The sequence below is a fragment of the Tursiops truncatus genome, chromosome 14, assembly GCF_011762595.2.
Source record: "Tursiops truncatus isolate mTurTru1 chromosome 14, mTurTru1.mat.Y, whole genome shotgun sequence".
Lineage (NCBI taxonomy): Eukaryota > Metazoa > Chordata > Mammalia > Artiodactyla > Delphinidae > Tursiops > Tursiops truncatus.
This window is the reverse complement of record NC_047047.1, coordinates 2,165,118-2,190,163: the sequence shown is the minus strand read 5'-3', so window position 1 is coordinate 2,190,163 and position 25,046 is coordinate 2,165,118. Positions and strand designations below refer to the sequence as shown.

The following is a 25,046-nucleotide window of genomic DNA, read 5'->3' as shown; positions in this document are numbered from 1 at the left end:
TGCCAATGCAGGGGGCACGGGTTCGAGCCCCGGTCCAGGAAGATCCCACATGCCACGAAGCAACTAAGCCCGTGCGCCACAACTACTGAGGCTGCACTCTAGAGCCTGTGAGCCACAACTACTGAGCCCACGTGCCACAACTACTGAGCCCGTGCGCCACAACTACTGAATCCCACGCGCCTAGAGCCCGTGCTCTGCAACAAGAGAAGCCACCGCAATGAGAAGCCCGCCCACAATGAAGAGTAGCCCCCGCTCACCGCAACTAGAGAAAGCCCATGTGCAGCAACGAAAACCCAACACAGCCAAAAAAAGTAAAATAAATAAATTTATAAAAAGAGAAAATGGGTATCAGGTGGGATCACACATGCGTGTCCACGCTGTGCTCTTGCCTGACACAATCTGGGGCACCTCCTGCAGGGGCCACTTGTACGTACAACACTTGTTTGGTTCTGCTTCACACTTAAAATATTGGCTCTCGTCACGTCAGTAGCACCAACCAAAACCCTGTCAAGATGACAGAGCAGTGAGCCTTAGAGAGAGAGTGAGAGTGTGTGTGTGTGTGTGTGTGTGTGTGTGTGTGAGAGAGAGAGAGAGTGCATCTCCTACTAAGGAAACACATTCCTTCCCCTTCAGTATTTCCTTTCCACCCTTAAAAGTCTCTTAAAATCATTCCGAAAAAGACTAACTCAAGAGAAAAACAAAGGATATGCATCAGTAATTCACAGAAAACAAAATGCAAATAGCTAACAAATTCCTGAAGAGATTCCCATATTCCTTAGTAACCAGGGGAACAGAAATTTAAAAAAAAAAAAAAAAAAGTAAAAAACCAACTTACACCCATCAGATTGGCCAAAGGTTTCAGACTAACAGCACCAAGTGTTGGTTTGGTATGAGGAACACTTTTGGAGAATAATTCTTTATCAGAACTGAATAGACACTGACATGTTAATCTGCTGATTCTACTTTTAAATCGATGGCCAATCGACAAGCACAGTGGTCACTGGGGTGTTTTGAGGAACAGTGTAAAATCGAGAATAACGCCCCGAAAGAGCATGTGGCTTCGGGTGAACCCACCACGAACAGAAGAGAGAGCTCAGGTATTAGATGAGAACAGATGAGAAGAGCTGTAAGTCCGCATGCGGGGCGTCAGCTTAAAGCGACAGCCGACCCGAGCCGCGCCCAGGAGCTCCCGGCGGTGAAGGGGTTCAGGGAGATGCACTGGTAACTACCTCCCCGATAAAAAGCAGACACAGGAGGATGACAGGAGGCCAGTGAGGCCCCTGCGGCAAGAAGCACGAGGGTCCCCGGGATGCAGGGAAGTGCGTATGTGGCCCCGGAAGAGAGCAAACCCTGCCTGGGATGTTGAGGGTCAGAAAGTCAAGTTCAAGTTCGGAGCAGAGCAGGAAACGCTGACCAGGAAAGTCAGGCTGAATTCGTTACAGGGTTACAGGGGCCTTAGGAAGGCTGGCCTGGCAGGAGCCTGGAAGGAGGGACAGACCCAAACTCGGGGGAGGCCAGGCAGCCGCCAGCCACCAGGAAGGAGCCCTGAGTCAGGCCAGCCGGGGGGTCTGACCGAGGAGGGGTAACTTCCGGGGCGAATCATGGAACTGGGCACCTGACTTAGAGGGAGAGAGAGTCAAGGCCACTGTGCGCCATCAGAATAAGGACCGACACGATCGGGCGGGTCTGAGACCAAGCCGGGGTCAGGATGCAGGGCTGGCAGGGCATGGACCTCTGGGAGGGGCGCCTGGAGCTCCAGTGCATCCTCAGGGGTGACGGCACCCTTCCTGCAGCAGGAGAGCCAGGGGACGCCAGGCCATGGGGAGAGGAGGTTCCTCTGAGGCTGGCGAGCGCTCCTCCTTACTTCTTTCCAGAGCAGACCAGGAGTCAAGGAGTTCGGTGGAAATGTGGAAAACCCCGGAAAGCTCAGCGCCAGCAGGTAAGAGGGGCCGACAGGGCGGTGGGTTCTGGGCCAGGGGTGGAGAGGGCACAAGAGTGAAGGCATGGACTTTGCACGTCTGACACTGTACAGTCACAGAGAGGACGGAACTAAGGTCTGAGTTACCCCACAACTGCATCGCCGAACTATTCAAAGAGCATGAAACACATGGAGGGAGAGAAACTCGAGGTGCAAAGCTGGAGCTTGGCAGGAGGAAATGAGGTTCGCACCCTCTAGAATTTTCCGAGCATTTAGAACCAGCCAGCGAAAGAGCCCGAAGGGAGAGAAAAGCACACCGTCTGCACCCAGATGTCTGGCAAACGTAACCTGGTGACGGGACAAGCATACGGCAACCCCAAAGAGCCTGTGAATTTCAGATCAAACAACCGTGTTCTGGATAGCACAGCTCTCATGGGAGCACGGACACCAAAACGCTGTCCAGCCTCGCCCTGGAATTAAATCAGGGTCGCCGCACTTACCCGCTAAGGCCGGGCATCACCCGACCGGGGACTGTGCAGCACAGAGGCCCAGACATGAATGTTCTTGCAATGAAAAGGGCAGAAACCAGAGATCCAGAACAGAGGCTTCCACACAAAAAGGAAAGCACAGGATTTCACCGGAATAAAAGAGCAGATCAGTAACTGGCAACCAGGGGTCCAGGTCAGGTGGAGTTAAGGCGCCACAGGTCCACTCAGGAACAGGGGCACCGTTGTTGACACCCACCCACCGATTCTATGCTTGAAAGCAGGTGACACGCGCTATTGTTTCTGTATTGTCGAAGGCACACAAGTGCTGTCAACCTGCAAATGTACCACGTTTGTAAATGGTACACCTTCAAAAACCATTGTTTTCCACTGCGTTATTTTTCCATTTAGACGGTTTCCACCCTCTAAATATCAGGGGACCCCCTTATCTGAGCTGGGAGGGGGAAGGGGGGCCATGAGAGGTACGGAATAGCTGAATTATCTACACTGTTCAAGAAGCATTATCCAAGGATAGAGTTTAAAGTCACAATAATCAATTGTATTATGAAATTTTCAACAAAGCGCTGCTTAAAATAGTGCAATTTAAACTAAAGCAGGGAGTTCCCTGGTGGCCTCGTGGTTAGGATTCTGGGCTTTCACTGCCGGGGCCCAGGTTCAATCCCTGGTCGGGGAACTGAGATCCTATAGGCTGCACGGCCCCGCCCAAAAAACAAAACAAAAAAAACACAAAAAAACTAAGGCAAAAAGTTAAGAGCAATTTCTCATGACAGGGCAGTGGGCACATGTGATCTTCAGGGGGGAAGGCAGTGGGCAAAACGAAAACACACAGCGTTCATGTCTGATGGTGCATATGCATTCATTACAGTAATTGGCTTGAACTTAATCTCTGAAGCCTTTTAACGATGGTGGTGATTACTGTGTTGTACACAGAGCCTGCATACAGTGATGTATTACAGAGCTTACGAGGGATCTCCAATGTGCTTATAATCACACCTATTACAAGCAGAACAACAATTAAGAAGGTTGGTTCATTTACCATGAGGCCCAGGTAGTTGAGACAGATTAAGTTTGAGGGAAAATGAGGCCTGAACATGATTGACTACCATTTCCCTTCAATCTGGACACTAAAACCAACACAAGGATACTGGAGTCAAATGTTTTCACAGCAAAGCCTTTACATCCAAAGCAGGCTCCGGCTCATCAATAAGCAATCGGACTGATGGAACAAAGCAGGAAACCCATCAGGCGAGGCCCAACGGCATGAGGAAACTGACTGTACCCGAGAGGCAGCCACCGCCACCAGCGAGGAAAGACAGACTCCTGAAGCAGGTGTGGGGAGAGCAGACAACCACACAGACGAAGAGGAAATCGAATTCACTCTTCACTGTAAGAAATGAAACCATAAAAGTACCAGCAGAAAATCCGGGTGAATCTGTCTACAACCTGGGAGAGGGGGAAACATCCCTAATAATTATGACTCAGAAAAGAAGCAATAAAGTACAAAGGTTAATACATTTGATTATATAGAAACGTGTAAGAAACGCTTTTTCAGGGTAAAAACTGGAGGTATTTGAAACACGTCTCAGACAAGTTGGTATCTCAAATATATAACAAATGCTAAAGTAACCAGCTAGTGAGAAGGGATAATTATCAAAAGAAAGGCAAATGGCTCTTCAATTCTTGAAAAATGTTCCATCTTGCTTACAAAAGGAGAAATGTGATTAACACCACTGAGATACCATTCCTCATGTGCCAGACGGGCAAAAACACGAAAGTCTGACAATATATGGACGCTGCTGGCAAAGCTGAGGGGAAACAGGCGCCAGGGGAAGAAAAAACGGTACCTACCACCTTTGTCGGGGGTGGGTGGGGGGTGGGTGGTAGTGTCCCCCTCCAGATTCACATGCGTTTACATGTGGACTCAGCAACCCCATCTTTAGAAAGATTTCCCACAGATACACTGGAAAAATCCAAACAGGTAAGCTCCTACTAATACCATGGACTGGAAAAAACCCAAATGCCCACCACCAGGGCCTGACTGAGGCACGGTGGTCCCTCCACACGGGAGAGACAGCCTGCAACTCTGAAGGAGGGAGATACACATATCTACATATTCATTTATAATTTTTATTTGAAAATGAAAGGACAAACACTAATAAAGGTTACCTCTGGGGGAAGGAGAGAGTAGGGGAGTGTGCCTTGCTGTGTGGATCTGACGTGGAAACTTGTACATATTTACAGAAGAAAACAATGAGAGAAAGCAATTTCTAGAAATGGAAAGTGAAACGAAGCACATCCGTCTAACTGTATATCCCGTCGTCGGCATAGCCACACGGATGGGAACTACTCCCAGTGACTTTAAACGCAGAAATGTGACTGCACGTTCCTAGTGGGTTACACGGCCCGTACCCTGAGGACAAAAGAACTACAATCAAACGTTTTCTGGTGATTACATGGCGGACGCAGTGGTGTCGGTCCTGTCCTTCTGCTCTGTGTCCTGTGGGGCAGATCAAAGGAACAACCACGTCACGGTGGGAACTTACTAGGATTTGGGGGTGGGCGGGAGGAGACACAGGCACGCAGACAGACGGGGTCAGGGCCCGGTAGCCCCAAACTTGTTCCAGCGATATGCTCTCATGATGGGTTTTATCTTTAAATAATGCATACTTCCCAGCTCTGTCCACCCAAGAGACCTAGAAACAGCAGACCCCAAGCACTTCCAGCACCCAGACTGCGGTCTCTAAACATCAGGGGTCCTTGGAGAAATGGCGGAAACCAGATCTAGGGCAGGAAACGTACAGAGGGACCCCGGACACCTTGTCACAGCAGAAGGCAAGGGAGATACCAACGTTCCCAGGGCGTGGGGAAGGGGCTTGCCGTCAACCTGAATAAACCACCCCCAAGGGCAGATGGACCGAAACGCCACATACATTTACATCCATGATTCATGGCGACACTTCACTTAGGGAAGACAGAAGGGTCATCTTTCCGAAAACCTCCTTCTCCTGCCTTTCTTATACGATGATCCTGGGGGCAAACCAAGTTAATGAGAAGCTTCTCTTGCAGAAGGTTCCAGTCGACAGGAAGGAAGAATGGACAGCAACAGAATGCTGCCCTTCGGCAGCCCCTTGGGACTTAAAGGATCCAGGCATAGCCACGGACATCACCAAGTTGTAAGAGGGCAGGAAGACAGGTTAAAGACTATGGGTGTTAAGGGAGACTCACGCGTCTCAGCCTCTGCTTGTCCCAGACACACACACTATGAACCATCCACGACCATGACCACAGACGACATTGCCAGCTCTGATTCTTAGGAGGCAGCGCGGAGAATGAGGAAGGCTACACCAAACAGCTCAAGCCCTTTTAAGGAGCTAGCTGCTAGACGCTTTTTGGTGGGACGAAACTGCAGTCAGTAAGAGAAAACCGGGGACATACCCTTGGAGCCTCCACCTCTGAAATCATCTGTTAAGTGAGCTCCCTCAGCTCCTTTCAGAATGGAGAATAAAAACAATCCGCTAGGAAACCCACCCACAGGAGAAAATCTTATCGAGAAGTCTTACAGATTCTTCTTCGCGTACTTATCCCCTTAGTGGAATTCTCTCCCCAGAGCCCTCGTCAGGCTCTACTCTGGCACAAAGGAAATGTGATTCTAAGAGCGGCCTAGTTTTGTTCCATTAAACCCACACTCACAAAACCATCTAATGAAAACTGCGCAAGCACTGGGCGTGCAGTTCTGTTTGCACGAGCGTCTAGCTTTCAGAACCACAATCTGCCTCTCCGATCTCAGCGTGAATTCAAGGACGGAACGCGGGGAGACCGGGCAGAGGTCGGCCAGGTTAGCCGAGGCGCCTCACCCAATCCGCCGGGGCCTGCCAGGAGGAACTCCTGTCTCCCTATCCTCTTGACGATGGGCCGCTTCTCCTCGCTGCAGAAGGGAAACAGGTCCTGGGCGACGCCCGTGCTATAGTTGAGGATGATGTACTGGGTGGTCAGGGCCAGGCACAGGAAGTGGCCGTCCACCGCCACTGCCAGGGGCTGCTCCGGAGTGGACACCTCCCTGACGATCTGCACGCGGTCCTCGTACACCAGGAACACCTGGATGGTTCTGCGCTTGACGGAGATGATGCAGACCTCCACGCAGAAGGGGTCTCCGCTCACCGGGTTCTCATTCAAGGCGAAGGCCGTGGCCCCCTTGATACGGGCGCCCGAGGGCACGGGCTCCAGGCTCAGCATGTGGACCAGGGTGATGCAGCCGTCACAGAGCACCAGCAACCGGTGGAGGGCCGACGCCGCCCGCAGCTCATTCACCGGCTTCTTGAAACCCAGGTGTCTGTGCAGCTGCTTGGTGGCCGTGAACGTGGCCGACCCGCCGGGCACGGTCTTCTCCTCCAGCAGGAAGTGGTACACGAAGCAGTCGCTGGTGCCCACGTACAGGTTCCGGCCGCAGCACTCCACACACTCCAGTGATACCCATTCCCTGTCGCCCATCAGCTGCTCCCGCTCGACGGCGGGGACCAGGGTGAACGCCTTGGTGCTCATCATGTCTGCGGCTGACCTGCGGGAGAGGAAAAGAAAGGTAAGTTAGAGGAACGAGGACTAAGCAGAACCATTTCCGGTCATGATAAATATACGTGGATTCCCAGCTCTGATTTCAGGGAAAGGAAATCATTCGGCGCTATTGGAAAAAAGTGAAGGAGAGAAAAGATTTCCGGGCTTCCCTGGTGGCGCAGTGGTTGAGAGGCCGCCTGCCAATGCAGGGGACGCGGGTTCGTGCCCCGGTCCGGGAGGATCCCACATGCCGCGGAGCAGCTGGGCCCATGAGCCATGGCCGCTGGGCCTGCGTGTCCGGAGCCTGTGCTCCGCAACGGGAGAGGCCACAACGGTGAGAGGCCCGCGTAGCGCAAAAAAATATATATATTTCCCACTTGGTCTCCTCCCACCAGGCAAACAGAGACCCCGGCAGGAGAGCACACGCGCGCCTCTAACGAAGTGTCACCCTGCCCGTTCTCAAGAGAGCTGAGACTTATAGGAGTCTCCTTACACCGCTCCTGGAAACACACCTGTGGGCAGAAGACAAGCACACCTGTTCACACAGACAACGCAACAAAAACACTTCAGAAAAAGGCACAAGTGATCCTCACTGATGTTCCCCTGAGCCTCACCATCCACTAGACTCGGTGACTAAGTGAATGGCGGAGAGCAACCTACATTGTGTGGTTAATTCCTGCCCCTCAGATCTCGCAGGAGACACAGAGGCAGGGATCACACCCCAAATTCCCTTGTATTTTTCCCACTGAGGTACGCACATTGCCCCAGCACCGTATTTGGCTCCCAGAGGAAACTTGTTCGCTGGAGCAGTAGACGTGCCTCGGGACTTCCCTGGCGGTCCAGTCGTTAAGACTCCGCGCTTCCACTGCAGGGGATGTGGGTTCGATCCCTGGTTGGGGAACTAAGAACCCACATGCTGCACGGCGTGGCCAAAAAGAATAAAAGAAGAGATGTGCTGCAAATCTCCGAGGCTTGCAGGTGGTGAGTTGAGGTACTCAGTGGATTTGTGAGGTTACTGACAGGTCAGTTAATGGATTACTTCCACCAGAGGACAGACTGCCCCACACTCTAACCCTGGGCTTTCTACTTCTTCCTCCGGAAAGGACACTGGTTTCACACTCCACAAAGTTAGAGGCAGCAGGAATGAGCAAGATGGCTTTTCCCTGATGTTTCCGCTGGCCAGAAAGCAGACTCACGCCCAGTAGTCCCTGACAGCCTCAAGCAGGAGAGGGGGATTATGCAGCTCTAAAGAGAACTGCAGGGCCTGATGAAGTCAGAGGGAGGCTGGCTGGACTTCTTCTCACTTCCCGTATCCAAAAGCGTTGCCTCATAAGAGACCAAACCCCTAATTCTTTGATGCGTTCCAGCAAAGGCTGGAAGTGGAAGACCTGTACAATGAAAGCTACAAGATGTTGATGAAAGAAACTGAAGAGGACACAAATGGAAGGCTACCTATTGAATATGTTCATGGATTGGAAGAATTAACATTGTTAAAAGGTACTTACTACCCCAAACCATCGATAGATCCAATACAATTCCTATCAAAATTCCAGTGGCATTTTTTACAGAAATAGAAAAAATAATCCTAAAATTTGTATGGAATCACAAAAGACCCAAATAGCCAAAGCAATCATGAAAAAGAAGAACACAACTGGAGGCATCAAACTTCCTGGTTTCAAGCTATACTACAAAGCTATAGTAATTTAAACAGTATGGTACCGGCATAAAAATAGACACAGAGATCAATAAAACAAAACAGAGAGCCCAGAAATAATCCTCCACTTATACAATCACCTAATATTTGACAACGGAACCAAGAATACTCAATGGGGAAAGGACAGTTTCTTCAATAAATGATGCTGGAAAAACTGGATAACCACGTGCAGAAAAATGAAATTGGACCCCATCTCACATCACTCACAAAAATTAAATCAAAATGGATTAAAGATTTAAACATAAGACCTGATACCGTAAAACTGAAACAAAACATACGGAAGAAGCTCCTTGACTTTGGACTGGCAATAATTTTTTGAATATGACACCAAAAGCACAAGCAACGCAAGCAAAAGTCAACAAGTGGGGCTACATCAAACTAAAAATCTTCTGCACAGCAAAAGAAATAATCAACAAAATGAAAAGGCAACCTACAGAATGGGAGAAAATATTTGCAGACCATATATCAGATAAGGGATTAATACCCAAAATATATAAAGAATTCATACAAATCAATAATAATAACAACAAACAATCCAATAAAAAGTGTGCAGAGGAACTAAATAGACATTTTTTTCAAAGAAGACATCCAAATGGCCAACAGGTACACTAAAAGGTGCTCAACAACACTAATCATCAGGGAAATGCAAATCAAAACCCCCATGAGACATCACCTCACATGTGTTAGAATGGCTATGATCAAGAAGACAACAAGTATTGATGAAGATGTGGAGATAAGAGAACACTTGTATACTGTCGGTGGAAAACTGGTGTAGCCCCTATGGAAAACACTGTGGAGGCTCCGCAAAAAATTAACAATAGAAATGCCATGTGATCCAGCAATTCTATTTCTCGGTATATATCCAAAGGAAATGAAAAAAAGAAGTTCGAAGAGATCTCTGCACTCCCATGTTTACTGCAGCACTATTCACAATACCCAAGATATGGAAACCACCTGAGTGTCTGTCAATGGATGAATGGATAAAGAAAATGTGAGATATATGGACACACATACACGCACACATACATACATATACGTCTGTACAAAGGGAGTATTCTTTAGCCATGAGAAAAATGAAATACTGCCATTTACAACAGCATGCGTGGACCTTGAAGGCATTATGCTAAGTGAGATACGGCAGAGAAAGACAAACACTGACTGATCTCACTTATATGTGGAGTCTAAAAAAGCTGAACTCCTGAAAACAGAGAGTAGAATGGTGGTTCCCAGGTGCTGGGGGCATGTTGGGGAGATTTTGTTTAAGGGTGCAAGTGTGTATCTAGTGCTAGATAAAGTCCCGGAGAGCCAATTCACAGCACAAAGGTCAACAATAGTGTATTATAAACTCCAAAGTTGCTAAAACAGAATTACATGGAGGTAAATGAAAGCTGACACTAAACATTCTGATACTTAAAAATGATTTATTCCTTTAAGCAGCAGGAAAATTTCCTCCATGATCTAGTCGCATGATAAATTTACTTGGATAAAATAATGAATCACAGAAAGATAAACTTTAGGCTGTACCTCCCTATATTAAGTCCACCTTACTGGGGTCTGAATTCAGAGAGGTTTTAACATGGTAATAAGATTAAAAATTTCTCTAAAGTGTACAATTCATACTTTATCGTGTGATTGCAAACTGATCTGATATTTAAACTAACTTTTTCTTAGAACTGCACCTTAAAAGCATGGCTGTAATTTAAAAGATCAATATTTCAGTGTTCTCAAAATTACAAAATATATACCTAGAGAAAAAAAGGGAAAAATATTAATGCATTCATGGACAATAAAAACAGATAACATTACATATGCAACAAGCACCTGTATGTGGGCAAAAAATGTTACAAGACACTGTGCCTTTCCCAAAAGTCTCCCAATCTCATTAAGGACATAATAGAAAACTACACAAGTAACAGTATAAAGCAACATGTGTGCTAAGGGCCAAAATTGAAATATTAGTGATTACTTTCCACCAAATTAAGAATATACACACCACCGCTAGTGATAATCAGAATCTGACTGTCTTTGAAAATGTTAATGTAAAAATACTAGTTTTCTTCTACAGATGTACACAGTATCTTGTAGTTACACCTGAAGCCACTGTCCAAAGAACCTGTTGCTTTGGCAACTTCCTAGGTCCCTTTAGGTTTCCTAGGAAACCTCAGTTCAGTAAGTCCCTTCTTGCTGCTACACAGAGACCTGGGCAGCAGATTTTGAGATTACCCATAAGCTTCAAAAATGTTTTTCTGTGTTCTTTACTTGAAGAACTGTTACAACAGCCTTCTAGAGGCCCTACTTCTCTTCGTAGCACTTGGCCGAGCCTGGGAGAGCTGATGCACTTACACAATGCAAGACCTCGGGCTATACTCTGATTACATGGACACTGTCCCATAAAATAAGCACCAGGTCCAGATGCATCTCCTAACAGTTCTACCAGACCTTTGGCAATCGCATAATTCCAATTTTACACAATACATTTTCCTGAGAATAAAAAAGAAGAAGGAACGTATCCTACTTCATTTTATAAAGCCAGTGTAAAGTATAACTTCGATATCCAAACCAGATAAGGATATAGGAAAAAGGAAAATCATAGATCAGTCTTATAGATAAACATGCAAAAGTATTAAATGTTAGCGCACTGAGTCAAGCAACACATATATATGTGTGTGTGTGTATATATATGAACACAATATGAATAAGTTGGCATGCAATATTGGTTTAAGGTAATAAAATCTGCCAAGTTTAACTGAGCACATTTAAAGATTAAAAGAGAAAACACATAAAAGAAGGAACAAGACCCTTATCATCTCTTGTGAGTTGAATTATATCTCCCCAAATATGTTACAAAGTCCTAACTCCCGGGCTTCCCTGGTGGCGCAGTGGTTGAGAGTCCGCCTGACGATGCAGGGGACGTGGGTTCGTGCCCCAGTCCGGGAAGATCCCACATGCCGCGGAGCGGCTGGGCCCGTGAGCCATGGCCGCTGGGCCTGTGTGTCCGGAGCCTGTGCTCTGCAACAGGAGAGGCCACAACAGTGAGAGGCCCGCGTACTGCAAAAAAAAAAAAAAAAAAAAAAAAAAAAGTCCTAACTCCCATTACCGGTGAATAGGACCTTATATGGAAATAGGGTCCCTCCAGATAATCAAGTTAAGATGAGGTCATTAGGGTGGACCCTAATCCAATATGAGTGGTATCCTTATAAAGAGGGGAAATTTGGACTCAAGACAGACATACGTAGAGGACGGACACGTGGAGACCCAGGGAGAAGATGGCTATCTACAAGCCAGGGAACACCCAAGGCTGTGAGGACCTCGGGGAGAGGCCTAGAATAGATTCTCCCTCACAGTCCTTAGGAGACATCACCTCCGCCACCACCCTGATCTCACACTTCTCTACTCCAGACTGCGGGACAACAAAACTTTATATTGCTTAAGCCACCCAGTTTAGGGTACTTTGTTACAGCAGCCCTAGCAAACTAATACACCATTGGTAGTCAGCATTGTAATGGAAGTCTTCGGCAGTTGAAAAAGAATAGTTACAAAGAATTGAAGACAAAGACATAAAACTATAATTGTTTACAGGTGATAGTACCGTTTGCGTGGAAACTCACAAATAATCTATTAGAATTAATAAAAGGTTAGAAATATCCTTTAATCAAAAAAATCAGTATACCAAAGTAATCTTCATTTCTACACACAAACAACAATTAGAAATTTTAATCTTGAATAAAGGACATTTACAGTAGTATAAAAAAATTAAGGTATGAAGAAATTGTCTAGCAAAGACGTGTAAGAACTTCAAGGAGAAAATCATAAAATCTTATTGCTAGATATTAAGGAAGACCTGATTTTTAATCTCAGCATACATTTCTGCAGAAATTGACAAGCTGGTTTTAAAATTTAAATGGTAATCCAAGTACCTAGAATAGTCAAAACAATCTTGAAAACGAAGAACAAAGCTGAAGGACCTACACTGATTTCAGCAATTGCTATAAAACTGGAGTAATTAAGATATCTGGGTAGGAAAATAGATCAATGGAACAGGAGAGAAAGTCCAAAATTAGACCCACACATATGTATTCAATTGGTTCTTGACAAAGGCACCAATGAAATTCAGTGGGGAAAGTAAAGTCACTTCCATCAATGGCACTGGAACATGTGGATAACCTTAAATGGGGTTAAGAATTAACCTCAATTATCCCTTCCTCATACCATGTACAGAAATTAATCTGAGATGCGTCAAATTATTTTAAAAGCAAAAACTAAAACTATAAATCTTCTAGAAGAAAAGGCAGAAGAATATCTTTGGGGCCTCGGGGTATATAAAGATTTCTTAGGATACAGAAAGCACTAACCAGAAAAGAAAAAAAAAGGTGATAAACTGGATTTTATAACCATTTAAAATGTGAATCCATTGAAAGACACCATTAGGGAAATGAATAGGCAAGCCCCAGGCTGGGAGGAAAATCTGTGATATACATATCAGGCAAAGGGCTCATTTTCCAGAATATGTAAGAACTCCCACCAACCAATAATAAAAAGACAACTTTAGTTGTTAAATGGGAAAAAGATTCAAAAGTGAAGGTATGTGAATGACCAATAAGAACATGAAAAGATGTTCACCATTATTAGCCATCAGAGAAATCTATTTTAAGCCATGAGATACCATTTCACACCTATTAGAATGGCGACAATTAAAAAGACTGACATGGGCTTCCCTGGTGGTGCAGTGGTTGAGAGGCCGCCTGCAGATGCAGGGGGCGCGGGTTCGTGCCCCGGTCCGGGAAGATCCCACATGCCGCGGAGCGGCTGTGCCCGTGAGCCATGGCCGCTGAGCCTGCGCGTCCGGAGCCTGTGCTCCTCAACGGGAGAGGCCACAACAGTGAGAGGCCTGCGTACCGCACAAAAAACAAACAAACAAACAAAAAAGACTGACAACACTAAATGTTAATGAGGATAAAGGACAACTTGAAACCTCATACTTTGTTGGAAGGAGGATAAGATGGTACTGTTGCCTTGGAAATCTGGTGGTCTTTTACAAAGTTAAACATGCATATATCCTGTCACCCCGCAGTTCCGCTCTTAATGTTTCCATTTCTCCGGAGTACATGCCAACACCCACAATAAGACTTGTACCAGAATGTGCATAGCAGCCTTATTCATAATAGCCCCAAACAGGAACCAGCTCAGTTTTACCCATTTGTACCCATACGTGGAGTATTCACGAAGCAGAATACAACTGGGAAATAAAAAGGATAGACCACCGCTAAAGCCAACAGCATGAACCTCAAAAACACTGAACTTAAGAGACCATACACATACGTGTGTCTGCGTGTATATGATGTGCAAAAGCAGGCAACACTCATCTACAGTGACAGAAGTCAGAACACTGGTTACTTTGGAAAGAAAGGGGTGACACAAGGGAACTTTCTGGGGTGACACAAATACCCTACATCTTGTTTGAGGCATTGGTTGCACAGGTGTATGGGTTTGTCAAAATTCACTGAACTGTGCGCTTAGGTTCGGCGTATTTTACTGTATGCAAATTCTGCTTCCATAAAAAGCAAACTTGCCCCTAAAAGACACAGAGAAAAAAATGCAATTCCAATAAAACTGTAACAGGTATATATGTGTGTATCTGTGTGTGTGTGTGTATAACTCAACATGAAGACTATAAAATTCATATGCAGAGAAGGACCAAAAAAGGCAAGACACTTCTGAAAAAGGTAAGGTAAGGGGACTTGACTCAACAGATAAGATGAAATATAAAGTGATGGCTATTGGGATACTGTGGTGCTGGTACAGGACGAACCCAAGAGAACATACCCGAGGGCTCAGAAACAGACCGTGCATATACGGAACCTAGAAATATGGCAGGGGGGCACTGCATATCACAGGGTGTACACAGAGCACTCATCTGCTCAGTAAACACTGCTGGGCAACTGGATATCCACACAGAAGAGAAAAGATAAACCAGAGTCCTACGTTACACCATACATCAGAATTATTCCAGATGGATGAAGAGTCTTAAGTTTGGAAGGCATAACTTTAAAACTTTGAGAAGAAAATAGGGGAAAAATATGTTAATGACCTTAAGGTAGGGAAGAACTTCTAGAATAAGATAAAAAAGCACAAACCCTAGGGAGAAAGATAAATTTATTCACGTTAAAATGTAAAACCTACGTTCTTCAAAAGATACCATCAAGAAAGTGAAAAGTTAAGATGAAGAAACATGAGGATGGGGGAGAAGACGCTGACCTCACACGTCTGACGAAAACACGCCCGGATGGTCCAGAGAACTCGCACAGGAAGAAAATAACACGAATCTCACAGAAGATCGGGCAAAAGGTGAGCCGGCTTCTCACAGAAGCGGAGACGTGAATGGCCAGCAGCCGTGGAGGAGTGATCAACCTGTAGAACCATCTGGAATTGCAAATTGCAGCTACAAGGAGACTTCGCTGCATATCCACCAAGCGGACCACACCTCTGAAGTCCTACGACGCTGGGGATTTGCAAGAACCTGGAGCAATGGAAATGCTCACGCTGCGGGTGAAAGTCACAGCAGAAAGAATGAACATGGAATAAAAGCAATGTCTGAGGTAGAAAGATTATCTAGACGCAGAAAGACACTCGTAGACCCAAGGTTACAAGATTAAACAAGGAAAAAAATATATATGTACATATAGACTCCCGATCTGAGCCAGAAATAAATATATCCTGCTAAAAGAATGCTATGACAAAGGGCTGTTTATCAAGATGGGATCCTCGCCAATAATTACTTTTCTTGAACCAAAGGACACTGTTTCCTCCCGTCACAGAACGTTCACATAATATGAGAACAGCCTTAAGATGGGCATGGCATCCTGTGTGTCTGCAAAGAATCACACATTTGAGGATTACATCAACACTTTGAAATCAAACAAACTCTATAGAGCCCTACGCAGCATATGTGCACCAGAGACGTATCACTTTAGAGGTGAAAACCCATCAATGGGTATCACAGCCCTATCACAGGAGGTGCTTCCCTATGGACCAGCTAAAGATTAATTCTTACCTACATTTTAAAAAGGACACTTTACCTAAAGGCAGATTTGCTATTGTCCCATTTTACTTTTTTTTTTAAATTTTCTGATAGTCCTTTATAAGTGAACAGAGATCAAACGGTCATTCTAACGTTTGGACCAGAGCCAGGCCTGATTCTAAGCCAACACAGGAAGATGGGCAGGACCATGGACCTCACATCTCAAACATCACGTCATCACCCCCCTTAAAGTGCTTCGGAAAGTGTGCCACTGCCTAAAAGATAAACTCCAAACTGATCACAAGATGCGAAACCCTTAAAAATGTAAACTTGGCCAACCTTTCCTCTTCCTTATAGAGAAGTTACAGTCGTTAACCTATTCATATTATTCCACATCAGTCACTTGTTTTATTAGCTACATTCAGTTCTGAATCCTTGAATTCCTCAGGCACTTGAGCTGGAAAGCCATGTCTACGTCTGCAAGCACGTGAGGTGCTCTACAAACCCACCAGTTGTCAAAGGGGATCGGGGGCAAAAACCACTCCCTGGGCACCGTTTCAAGGGATGGAAACCATTCATTAGAAAAGAGATTTCATTGGTGGTCCAGTGGTTAAGACTCCACGCTTCCACCGCAGGGGGCACGGGTTTGATCTCTGGTTGGGGAACTAAGATCCTACATGCCGCAGGGTGCGGCCAAGAAATTGAAAAAGAAAGAAAGAAAGACTCTGACTGGGGGTCAGAGTCTCGGAAGTGGGCCCAGGGAGCATGGCAGAGACCCTCCGAGAGCCTGCCACTGGTCAGAGGAGTTCAGGCGTTAGCTGTAAGAGAGCTTGCATTCCTTGAATCTGCCTGTCATTTACAGTATTTCTACAAATGCAACTATTAAAAAATTTTATTTTGCCATTTTAACAACAGACTTTCATAGAAAAAAGTTTCGTAAGAAGTTTCTCGATTAACCTGGGTAAACGCATTTATAAAGACCTGAGATACCAATACTCTAGAAGGGGGAAATCTTTGGGAAAACTGAAAATAGCAGTTCTACTGAAATCAGGTCTGAAAATATCAAACCTACAAGGGAATTAAAGTTGTCACACATTCTCACGTTCCAGGAAAGGGCCAGGGGGGACATACACAGCCTCCCAAGTTTCACCAGCTGTTTTCAACCCCACGTCAACGTCACGTTGGTCCCATACGATCAGGAGAGACAGCTAAGGCCCAGAGGACGGAGCTGAGTGGAGGGGTCGGAAAGGAGGGTTCACAACACCGCAGGTCACCTGGCCTCTCTCCCACGGAGGCTAAGAAGGAAGCTTGGGGCCAGTTTCTCGTGGACCCAGGGAGAAGACTGAGCAGACGCTGGACCAGGGTAGCCGGGAAAGTCTGGGATGGACTCAGGTGGACAGAGTGTATTCCTGGCAAGTCACTTAAAGTCTGCGCCTGTCCCCTTCTTGAATCTGGGTGGATGACACGCTCCCTCTGGGCTATTCTCTGGCTCCTGTGGAGGACAGGGTAGTGATAACAGTATCCTAGGGAAGCCACGACCCCTGCGATGCTCCTCACGTGCCAGGCTCCGGATCAAGCGGGCTATTCCAGCTTACCGCGGTGGCCGACCAGGCCAGCACTCTCATCACTCCACTCCGCAGGGGGAGATGGAGCTCTCACAGGCTGAAGGACCACGGAGAGCGGGGCCCTAACCACTGCACCACACTGCCCACCCCGGGCTCAAGGCCGCTCTGAGTCTGGATGAAGGGTGGGCACCAGCTGATTGCGGCCCTGGGCCCCGGGTTTGGACAGATGCTTCGCTTCGAGAGGCGGGTATCACTGTGGACACAGAGGCTACAAAGCCGCAGGTGAAAAAACTGGGACTTCAGCCCCGTTTCTGTTTCTGACTCCAAGGCCACGTTCTTCCTACTGCATTGACCAAAGGGGGCGAGTGTGACTTCGGATCCCCGAAGAGAACTCAGACAACCCCAGACACAGGGGGCACCATGGTGTGAGGCCCTCCCCGGGGGACCCTCAGCAGTAGGTCCTCGCTTTCCATCCCGAGGCTAGAAGAGGGGCCCCAGGACCCGCCTCACCCTCCCTTCTAACGTTTCTCTGTGGCCAAACGCCTCGCCCCCTCCCCACGCCCCCTAAACAACCTGTGTCACAAATAAACGCTTCTTCCCAAATGGAGTGCAGTCAGCACCGCCTTGCTCAACCTCAGATACAGAGTGACACGCGGACACGTTTCTCCGCTAGCCCGGTAATCTTATCTAAACGGGACACACGTTTCTGTGGCGTCAATTGTTCTGAGGGACTGCAGCCCATGCTGCCCCTGTGCTTCTCTCAGCTCTCACAGCCGGCTGCTCAGTGACCCGGTCCTGAAATCCGCCAGGAACCGAAAACACATTTACCAACCTGCACCAAAGACAACTTTTCCCCCTTTTGAAAGTCAGGACACCACTGGATGACCATTTAGTGTTCTCTTTTGCACTCATGTGACAGAGATATTATAAGGCTAGTTACATCACAATAAACCTGTTTCAATGACCTGAAAGAGTATCTTAAAACAGAAGAAAAAAAGACAGCTAAGGCTGAACAACTAACTTGTCATCTTGATCGTTTCCCAGTACATACCTATATGTAACTATTCATAGTTGGGACCCTTTTCCTGGGCAATATTAATCAGAATTATTTAAATACATATATATGTGAATATACACACACAAGTGTATGTACACATACATATATACACATACCACATATATGCATTTGCGTGTCTCTGTGTATATATATCATATGCGTCCTGGAACAGCAACATCAGCAGTTATAACTGAAGCAGGGATTTGGGAAGGGCGGGGCAGGGGAGGCGGAAAAGAGCAGAGGAGGAGTGTGGATCTCCAGGCATTTCCTTTGTGACGTCTTCCTCAATACTGGACCTTCAAACCATCATAAGAATCACTGAGGGCCTACTGGATGCTAGGCAATTGTCCTCTTCCACACGTTATTTTTCCTGAATCTTTAATTTACCCAACAGCAGCTACTTGACTATCAAGAGATTTTGATCTCAAATCATCTGCACGATTTCACAACACGCTCAATGACTACTCCTGCCCTTCTGCATGGGGCACTCCAGCTCATTCGGGGTAGCCCCAAATTAACTTGTTACTTCTACGTCCATTTTGTAGTACAGTATTGTTTAAGAAAGAAAAATGGGTCAGGTTTGCCACAGAGGAGATAAGTTATAAAGTACAGGCCAAATTGTCAGGCGGTATACAAACACCTGGCTACCACAAATGATTAACGTATTTCTAATGAGAACTGAGACCAAGATGAAGATGCTTAACTCGTTAAGTCAAATTTCCTCGAGTTTTCTTAAAGGATCACAAAATTTTAATATTAGCCTGAAGGAATAAACCATAATAATTACTTTTTTTTTATGAACAGAAATGCTAGCTGCAAATCAGGCCTGGAAATTTCACGTTTTTTAAACAGTGAGCTCTGTGCTTTTAAAACTTGTCAACTGGAGCTGCCTGAGGGAAGAACAGGCTCCTGACAAAACTCCCTGTCGCTGGAGGGTTAGGCAGAGGCTGGAGCGTCCTGGGAGCCCGCAGTGGACGGCAACTTGCCTCCACCTGTAGGACCCAAGGACTGCTGTTCACCGTCTGAGTGGAAGAGAAAAGGCAGAGGACGTACCTGAAGGCGAGGGCTAGCACCACACCTGTCCCCCGTGTCTTTGTAAAATGTACACAGCAAACTGGAGTTCAGAGCCCCCGGGGAGTCTCACCCCAGAAGAGAGCCCTCACTGGGTTAACGGTTACTCAGAGCCAACACCACGGACTTCAGAGCTGAGACAGCTACCACCCCACGTCCTCGTTTCTATTTAGTAACAATAATTCATCGAGCACCTACTAAGTGCCAGGCTCTGTGCCCAATGCACATTTTCTTCCTGGAATGCATGTATCTTTCCTCATATTCCCCCTATTTTGATTGAAGAAAGTGAGGCTCAGAACGTCCAGTGAATGCCCTGGGCTCCCAGTTAGGAAGTGGCAGCGTCAGGGTTTGAACCTGCAGCTCCACGCCCACCACCGCCATGGAGCAGCACGGCCCCTTTTCACAAAGGAACGGGGCCTGCGAAGGCTAGCGGTAGATGGCCTCTAGGGCCACACGCCAAAGAGGCCGCTTCAGTGACCACTGAGGCTGTGTGGCTGTCAGAAATGGAAGGAAAAATAAAAGGAAGCAGCTGGCCAGATGTTCCTTCCTATCCGACCACAGGGCTGGAGTTTCCGGCTGACCAACAGAGAAGCGCGGCCAGAGGAGGGGTAGTGGGCTCGGGGGGCGCCTCCAGCCGTGAGCTCTGGGCCAGGGTCTGCCAGCTCACACCGCAGCGGACCCTCCTCACACATTCTCCCGGGTCTTCACCTGCCACCACTGTCCCCGCGGCTGCCTGCCCTCCCCAAGCGCTTCCTCAAGGATGGAACCCTGATCCGACAGGTTGGGACCCCAGCACCCAGTACAGTCCGTGTGCATTAAGAGGCGCTGTGTGAACCCCCATTTCCAGCGGCCAGGTAGGGCCTGGGGGGTGATGGTCACCCAGCAGCCCGTGGCGGAAGCGATGGCAGGTGCGGGCAACTGCAGGCGGGAGCTTGTGTCTTGAAAGCCACCCCTTAAAACACAGGAGGCGAGAAGCGGAGAACTCAACTTCCTTCCACCCGTACATCCCAGGGGAGAACAGGGGCGAGATCTCCCCTCCTCCCATCGCACCCCTGCCCCGTCTCCCAGTACAGGCCAAACAGGCCCGAATGTGGCCCGGAATCTGCACCCTCAAATCCCACGAGCTCCAGGAAACGTCAAGCACAGCGACAAAACCATCGCACGCACGGGTGGAGGGGAGACGGGCGAGGGGCACGGGGTGTCGTCCCGCCGGGCTCCTCCCTCCAGAACAGCGAAAGCCCACCCAAAGCCGGACCAAGTCTCGGGTCTTCCCTGCCCCGAAAGCGCGCAGCCGCACAGCCGCCCCCTCCCGGCGCCGCGCGCCCGCCACCCGCGCACCTGCCTGCGCGCACCTGTCCGCGCACCTGCCCGCAGGCCGCCGCCCACCAGCCCCTGCCGACCCCAGCCCCACCCGCCCCGCGCTCCCTGCCCGCCCCGCGCTCACCGGCCCGTGCTCCGGCTGCTCCGGGCCCCGCGCCCCGGGCTGCGCGCTCCTGGGCCCCGGCCCCGGCCCCGGCTCCGGCTCCAGCCCGGCCCCGCCGCTTCCCGTCACGTGGACGGCCGAGGGCGGGAGCGCCAGGCCCCGACCGGCCTGCTGCCCCGCGTCGCCTGCAGACCCCGCCCCGGCCCGGGCTACGGGGAGGGGAGCGCCCCTCCGGCCTCAGGTGCCGGGGGTCTGCAGGGTTCCCGGCGCGCCTGCCTCGGGGGTCCGGGGGTAGACGCGCCGATCCCCGCGGGCGCTCGAGCGGAGCCTACCGGGCGCAGGGCGGGGTCGGTAACGCGGCGAGGCCGGTAACGCGGCGAGGCTGCCGCTGTCGGGGCCGCGCTTTCTCCTCCCCCGCGGCCTGCCGGACTCGCTCGCCGTCCTGCTTCTAGCACCGCGACGGCGCTGGGCAGTGCACCTGCCGAAGGAATGAATGAATCCATCCACCCATCCATCACTCCTGGGAAGGGCTGGACGGCGCTGCCACCTGACGAAGTCGGGCTGTAGGAGTGGACGGCTGCTGGTGGCCCCCCTGGAACCGAAATGTAGTGCTGGGCATGAGCCGCCCGCCTCCGGCCCACCGCTAGCCGCGAGCCCCAGGGGCAGTGTATTCCAAGGTGTCCGTACTGAAGCAGGGAGTCCTGGGGCTAGTTTACCCACTCCTTAAGGAAAGCCCATCAATAGCTATTCCTTTGGGTCAAGCCACAGTGAAGACTCCTAGGTTACGAACAATCCATGAGCCTCTCTTCAATATATAGTCAAAATCCAGTTTCACGATGAAAAACTTAGAAAACTCCCTCCAGAGCTGTCAGTGCTCAATTATCAGCATAAATTATAAAAAGCCCAATTTTCTCAATGATTTTCCCTGACTTTAGAGGTCCCCTGTGACCTCAGCTTTCCTCCAGCCCCTGGGGATTACAGAATAAAACCGTCCTCCAGAACCAGGAGTCATACCAGATTCTACTCTGTGGTCCTCTGCTTCAAATGGAGAAAAACAAATGACACCCCCCCCCAAAAAAGTTAAATGAAGGAAATAAAGAACCATCAGGAATTAATCTTCTATGGCCTTTTACACCCTTCCCTTCTGAGTTCATGGCCACACATGTGCCCCAGCCCCAGACAGTGCTTCAGCCCTGACCCAATGGATCCAGTGTCACTGGCCCAGCCTCCAGGTGGGGAAGGGGTTTCCCAGAGTGCACAGCTATGTGTGCTTCAAGGACAAGTGGCGATGAATGGGCTCCCAAGTCTAGTGCAGCCAGGGAGCTGGAGAACACCAGAGTAAATACAGCCGTCTCCTCATTTTGCCCAGGCCTGTGGAGAATATGTGACTGGTCATCAGCTCATCACTGGCCCAGCGGGAGCTTGAATCCACTCTGCGCTTTTTCATTTCAGCGCTCTACCATGGCCTGGCATGAGATTAGGTGCAGAGGTGACACCTACTGACTGCCAGCTGGACATTGGGCTAAGGGGCTCACTGCAGTGATCTCATCTAAGCCTCGCCATATCCTTATGAAGTAGGCACTGCTGATTTCTGCATTGTACACGCGAATTCACAGACGCAAAGAGAAGTGAAAGGCTTCTCCCAAACTCCATGGAAGAAAAGAGCAAGGATAAGAACCCAGAACTCAATAACACCATAAATTTTTTTATACATAAAATTAAGTTTTGTTGGTTGAATGGTTTATGGAATATTTGTGTTCTGCTTTAAACAATCTAGGAGTGCAAACGTGTTAACGAAAAAGGGGAGTAAAGGAGGTAATTCAGAAATAATTATTTCCTTTTTGAAAGGATTTGCCATAAGATTCTTAAAATGGCAAACTCCACATGTGCTCATTATTCCATCTAGAAACATTTGTTCTTCCTGAACTTTCTGAGAAGTCTATTTCACACATGTCCGGCAGCGGTATGTAAGCAACTATTCCATAAATGTGCAAAGATCTGCATCAGGCTAATTCAATATTTCTCATGTTGTTTTGATTGGTCATATTTATGAATTATCAAAGTCATATTTTCAAAGGAATTATTAACTTCATTTATTATATTTACTAAATATCCCTTGGGCTCATACTACACACGTTAGAGTATTTTATAGAGTTTGGAAAAAATGGTCTAATAGATTAAGCGTTGAATAGGTACAACCGAATACTTTGTTGCTATCTACTCCCAAAACTTAACATCCTCACTTACACATAGCAGAACTGTGGCTCTAAACAGCTAAAAACACGGGTCCAAAACATGAACTGTTTTTTGTTCTATTCACTTTGAAGCATTTTATGGATGCTCAGATATAGTTGACAATACATCTGATAAAATATTCGTAAGTCTCTTAAATATTACACTGCCAACAAGAGGAATCAACACCCCAGGTTCTCAGTTTATATCGTGTTCACGATTCATTCATTCAGTAGACACTTACTGAGTACTTAAGTACAAGCGCTGTGCGCGCCAGGGACCGGGCGGAGATTCCAAGGACACATATGTACCCTGCCCCAGAGGAGCTCATAGCCCAGTGAGGTGATGATGCCAGGCAGGGCAGTATTTGTTCGTTTCCCTCAGCTTTGTTCTTGTCGACTACAGGCACCAAATAAAAATGTTAATGAAAACCTCATGATCTTTGAGTAAAGGGAAAATTCTCATAATAAAACTTAAGCATTTATGGTTACTATATAAAACTCACAGATAATACTGTAGCAGGAATAAACTTCAGTCTACAAACTTAAATATGCAACAAATGGAATTTTTTCTGTAACTGAGCTTTATTTCTACGTTAAGCCCCCACTCGGCTGCAGTGACAATAATCTTATCAGCGGAGGCCGGCCCCCTTCCTCAGGACTGTGTCTGGTTAGGGAATTTGTGAAGTACCAGGGGTGAGGAGAAGCGAGAGAGGTCAGGTCCTCGCATCCCTGGTCCCCACACGGATTCTGACATGCTCTTGGGCCACTCTGGGGTTTGGTTTTCAGTCTTTTGGTTTTGGTGCTGACAGGCCTGGCCCTTCCAATCACGGTAAAGGCCTGGCTTGAAGGTACCTGTAGCTTCCTTATTTCGATGTGACAGGAGTCTCTGTGAGGTGGTCTTTCTGCCTGGACACGTTTGAAACATAACCTTAGAACTTGTTAGAAACGCAAATTCTCCCTGCCCTATTTCCTACATCAGAAACTCTGATTAAAACACGGCAGACCACATGTTCTCGTAGGCTCCACTCTTTAAGCCTCTGCCCAGGATGGAGCCGGGGCAGGCGTTACCAAAGACATAGTCTCTCCTTCCCTGGAGCAGGGAGGGGTGTTAGAACCGAATTCTACTCCCTCCTCTCTGACTCTTGATTTTTTCCTTCTGCCCAAGGGACGCTCTCTCTATCCTGAGATGTTTGTTTCAGAGGTACCATGAGTTATCTTAATGGCTTTAGTTTTAAGCAGGGAAGTGCTTTTAGCTTTAAACTGGAAAATATCGGCAGAGAAAAAGCGCACAGATCTCACCTGCCATAAAACATTTTTGCTGATGAAGAGCTTGAGGCTTCAGGTTAAGTCCTGAAAACCACAGGGAGAAAGAACACAGCAAGAACCGGTAACCCCATTTTCAGGCTCTTAAATTCTTTTCCCCCACCTACACCACCGTCCTGCCACCTCTCTCCCCTGATGACAGTCAACAGGCTACAACAAATGTCCGGGTAGATAGAGGTAACAGGCAAGGGACTTTCCCTGCTTTGGCTCCAACTTCACAACACTGTGAGGTGGCGTTATCATTCCCATTTCACAGCTGCGGAAGCTAAACAAAAGTGCGGCCGTGTCCCCGGCGCTTCTCAGACGTTATTTTCATGTTTGAGCAGTTTCATTCCGAGTATTATTTCAGGGAATAAATACTTGAGTGCCTATTATGTGCCAGGCGGTGGGGTTTCAGGTAATTAAACCCTCTGGCCTTACACCATATTGAAGGAAGATTAAGAAACAATAAAACGGTTAATAAAAGAAACCCGAGACGCTCCCCACGCCATACTTCGGAAAACGTCTCACCCGCGCCGTCTTCCCGCGAGGCCATCCTGGGGCTCCCATTGGTCTCTGCCCCTGACGTCACAGGAGGCGCGACCGGGCGCCAATGGTGGGCCGCTCCGTGAACTTCGCCTTTCCCTCTCTTCCCGCCAGACTGGAAACGCCAATCGTTTCCTCGGCAGA

General features: G+C 47.9%; 1 protein-coding gene across 4 annotated transcripts in view; it reads right to left on the bottom strand.

The window, feature by feature from the left end:
• TGFBRAP1 (transforming growth factor beta receptor associated protein 1) overlaps window positions 1–25,022 on the bottom strand; it is a 47,976-nt gene extending 22,954 nt beyond the window's left edge. For 2 of the 4 annotated variants that reach the window (XM_073790959.1, XM_033838225.2), the window contains exon 1: window positions 6,279–6,979. In XM_073790959.1, coding sequence (XP_073647060.1) covers window positions 6,279–6,966 — 688 coding nt within the window. In that variant the 5' untranslated portion in view covers window positions 6,967–6,979. Of the gene's footprint in view, window positions 1–6,278; window positions 6,980–20,841; window positions 21,171–24,887 lie in introns of those variants that run through there. The other 2 variants (XM_019931267.3, XM_019931266.3) reach the window with 2 other exon arrangements.
• Between the last annotated feature and the right edge of the window lie 24 nt (window positions 25,023–25,046).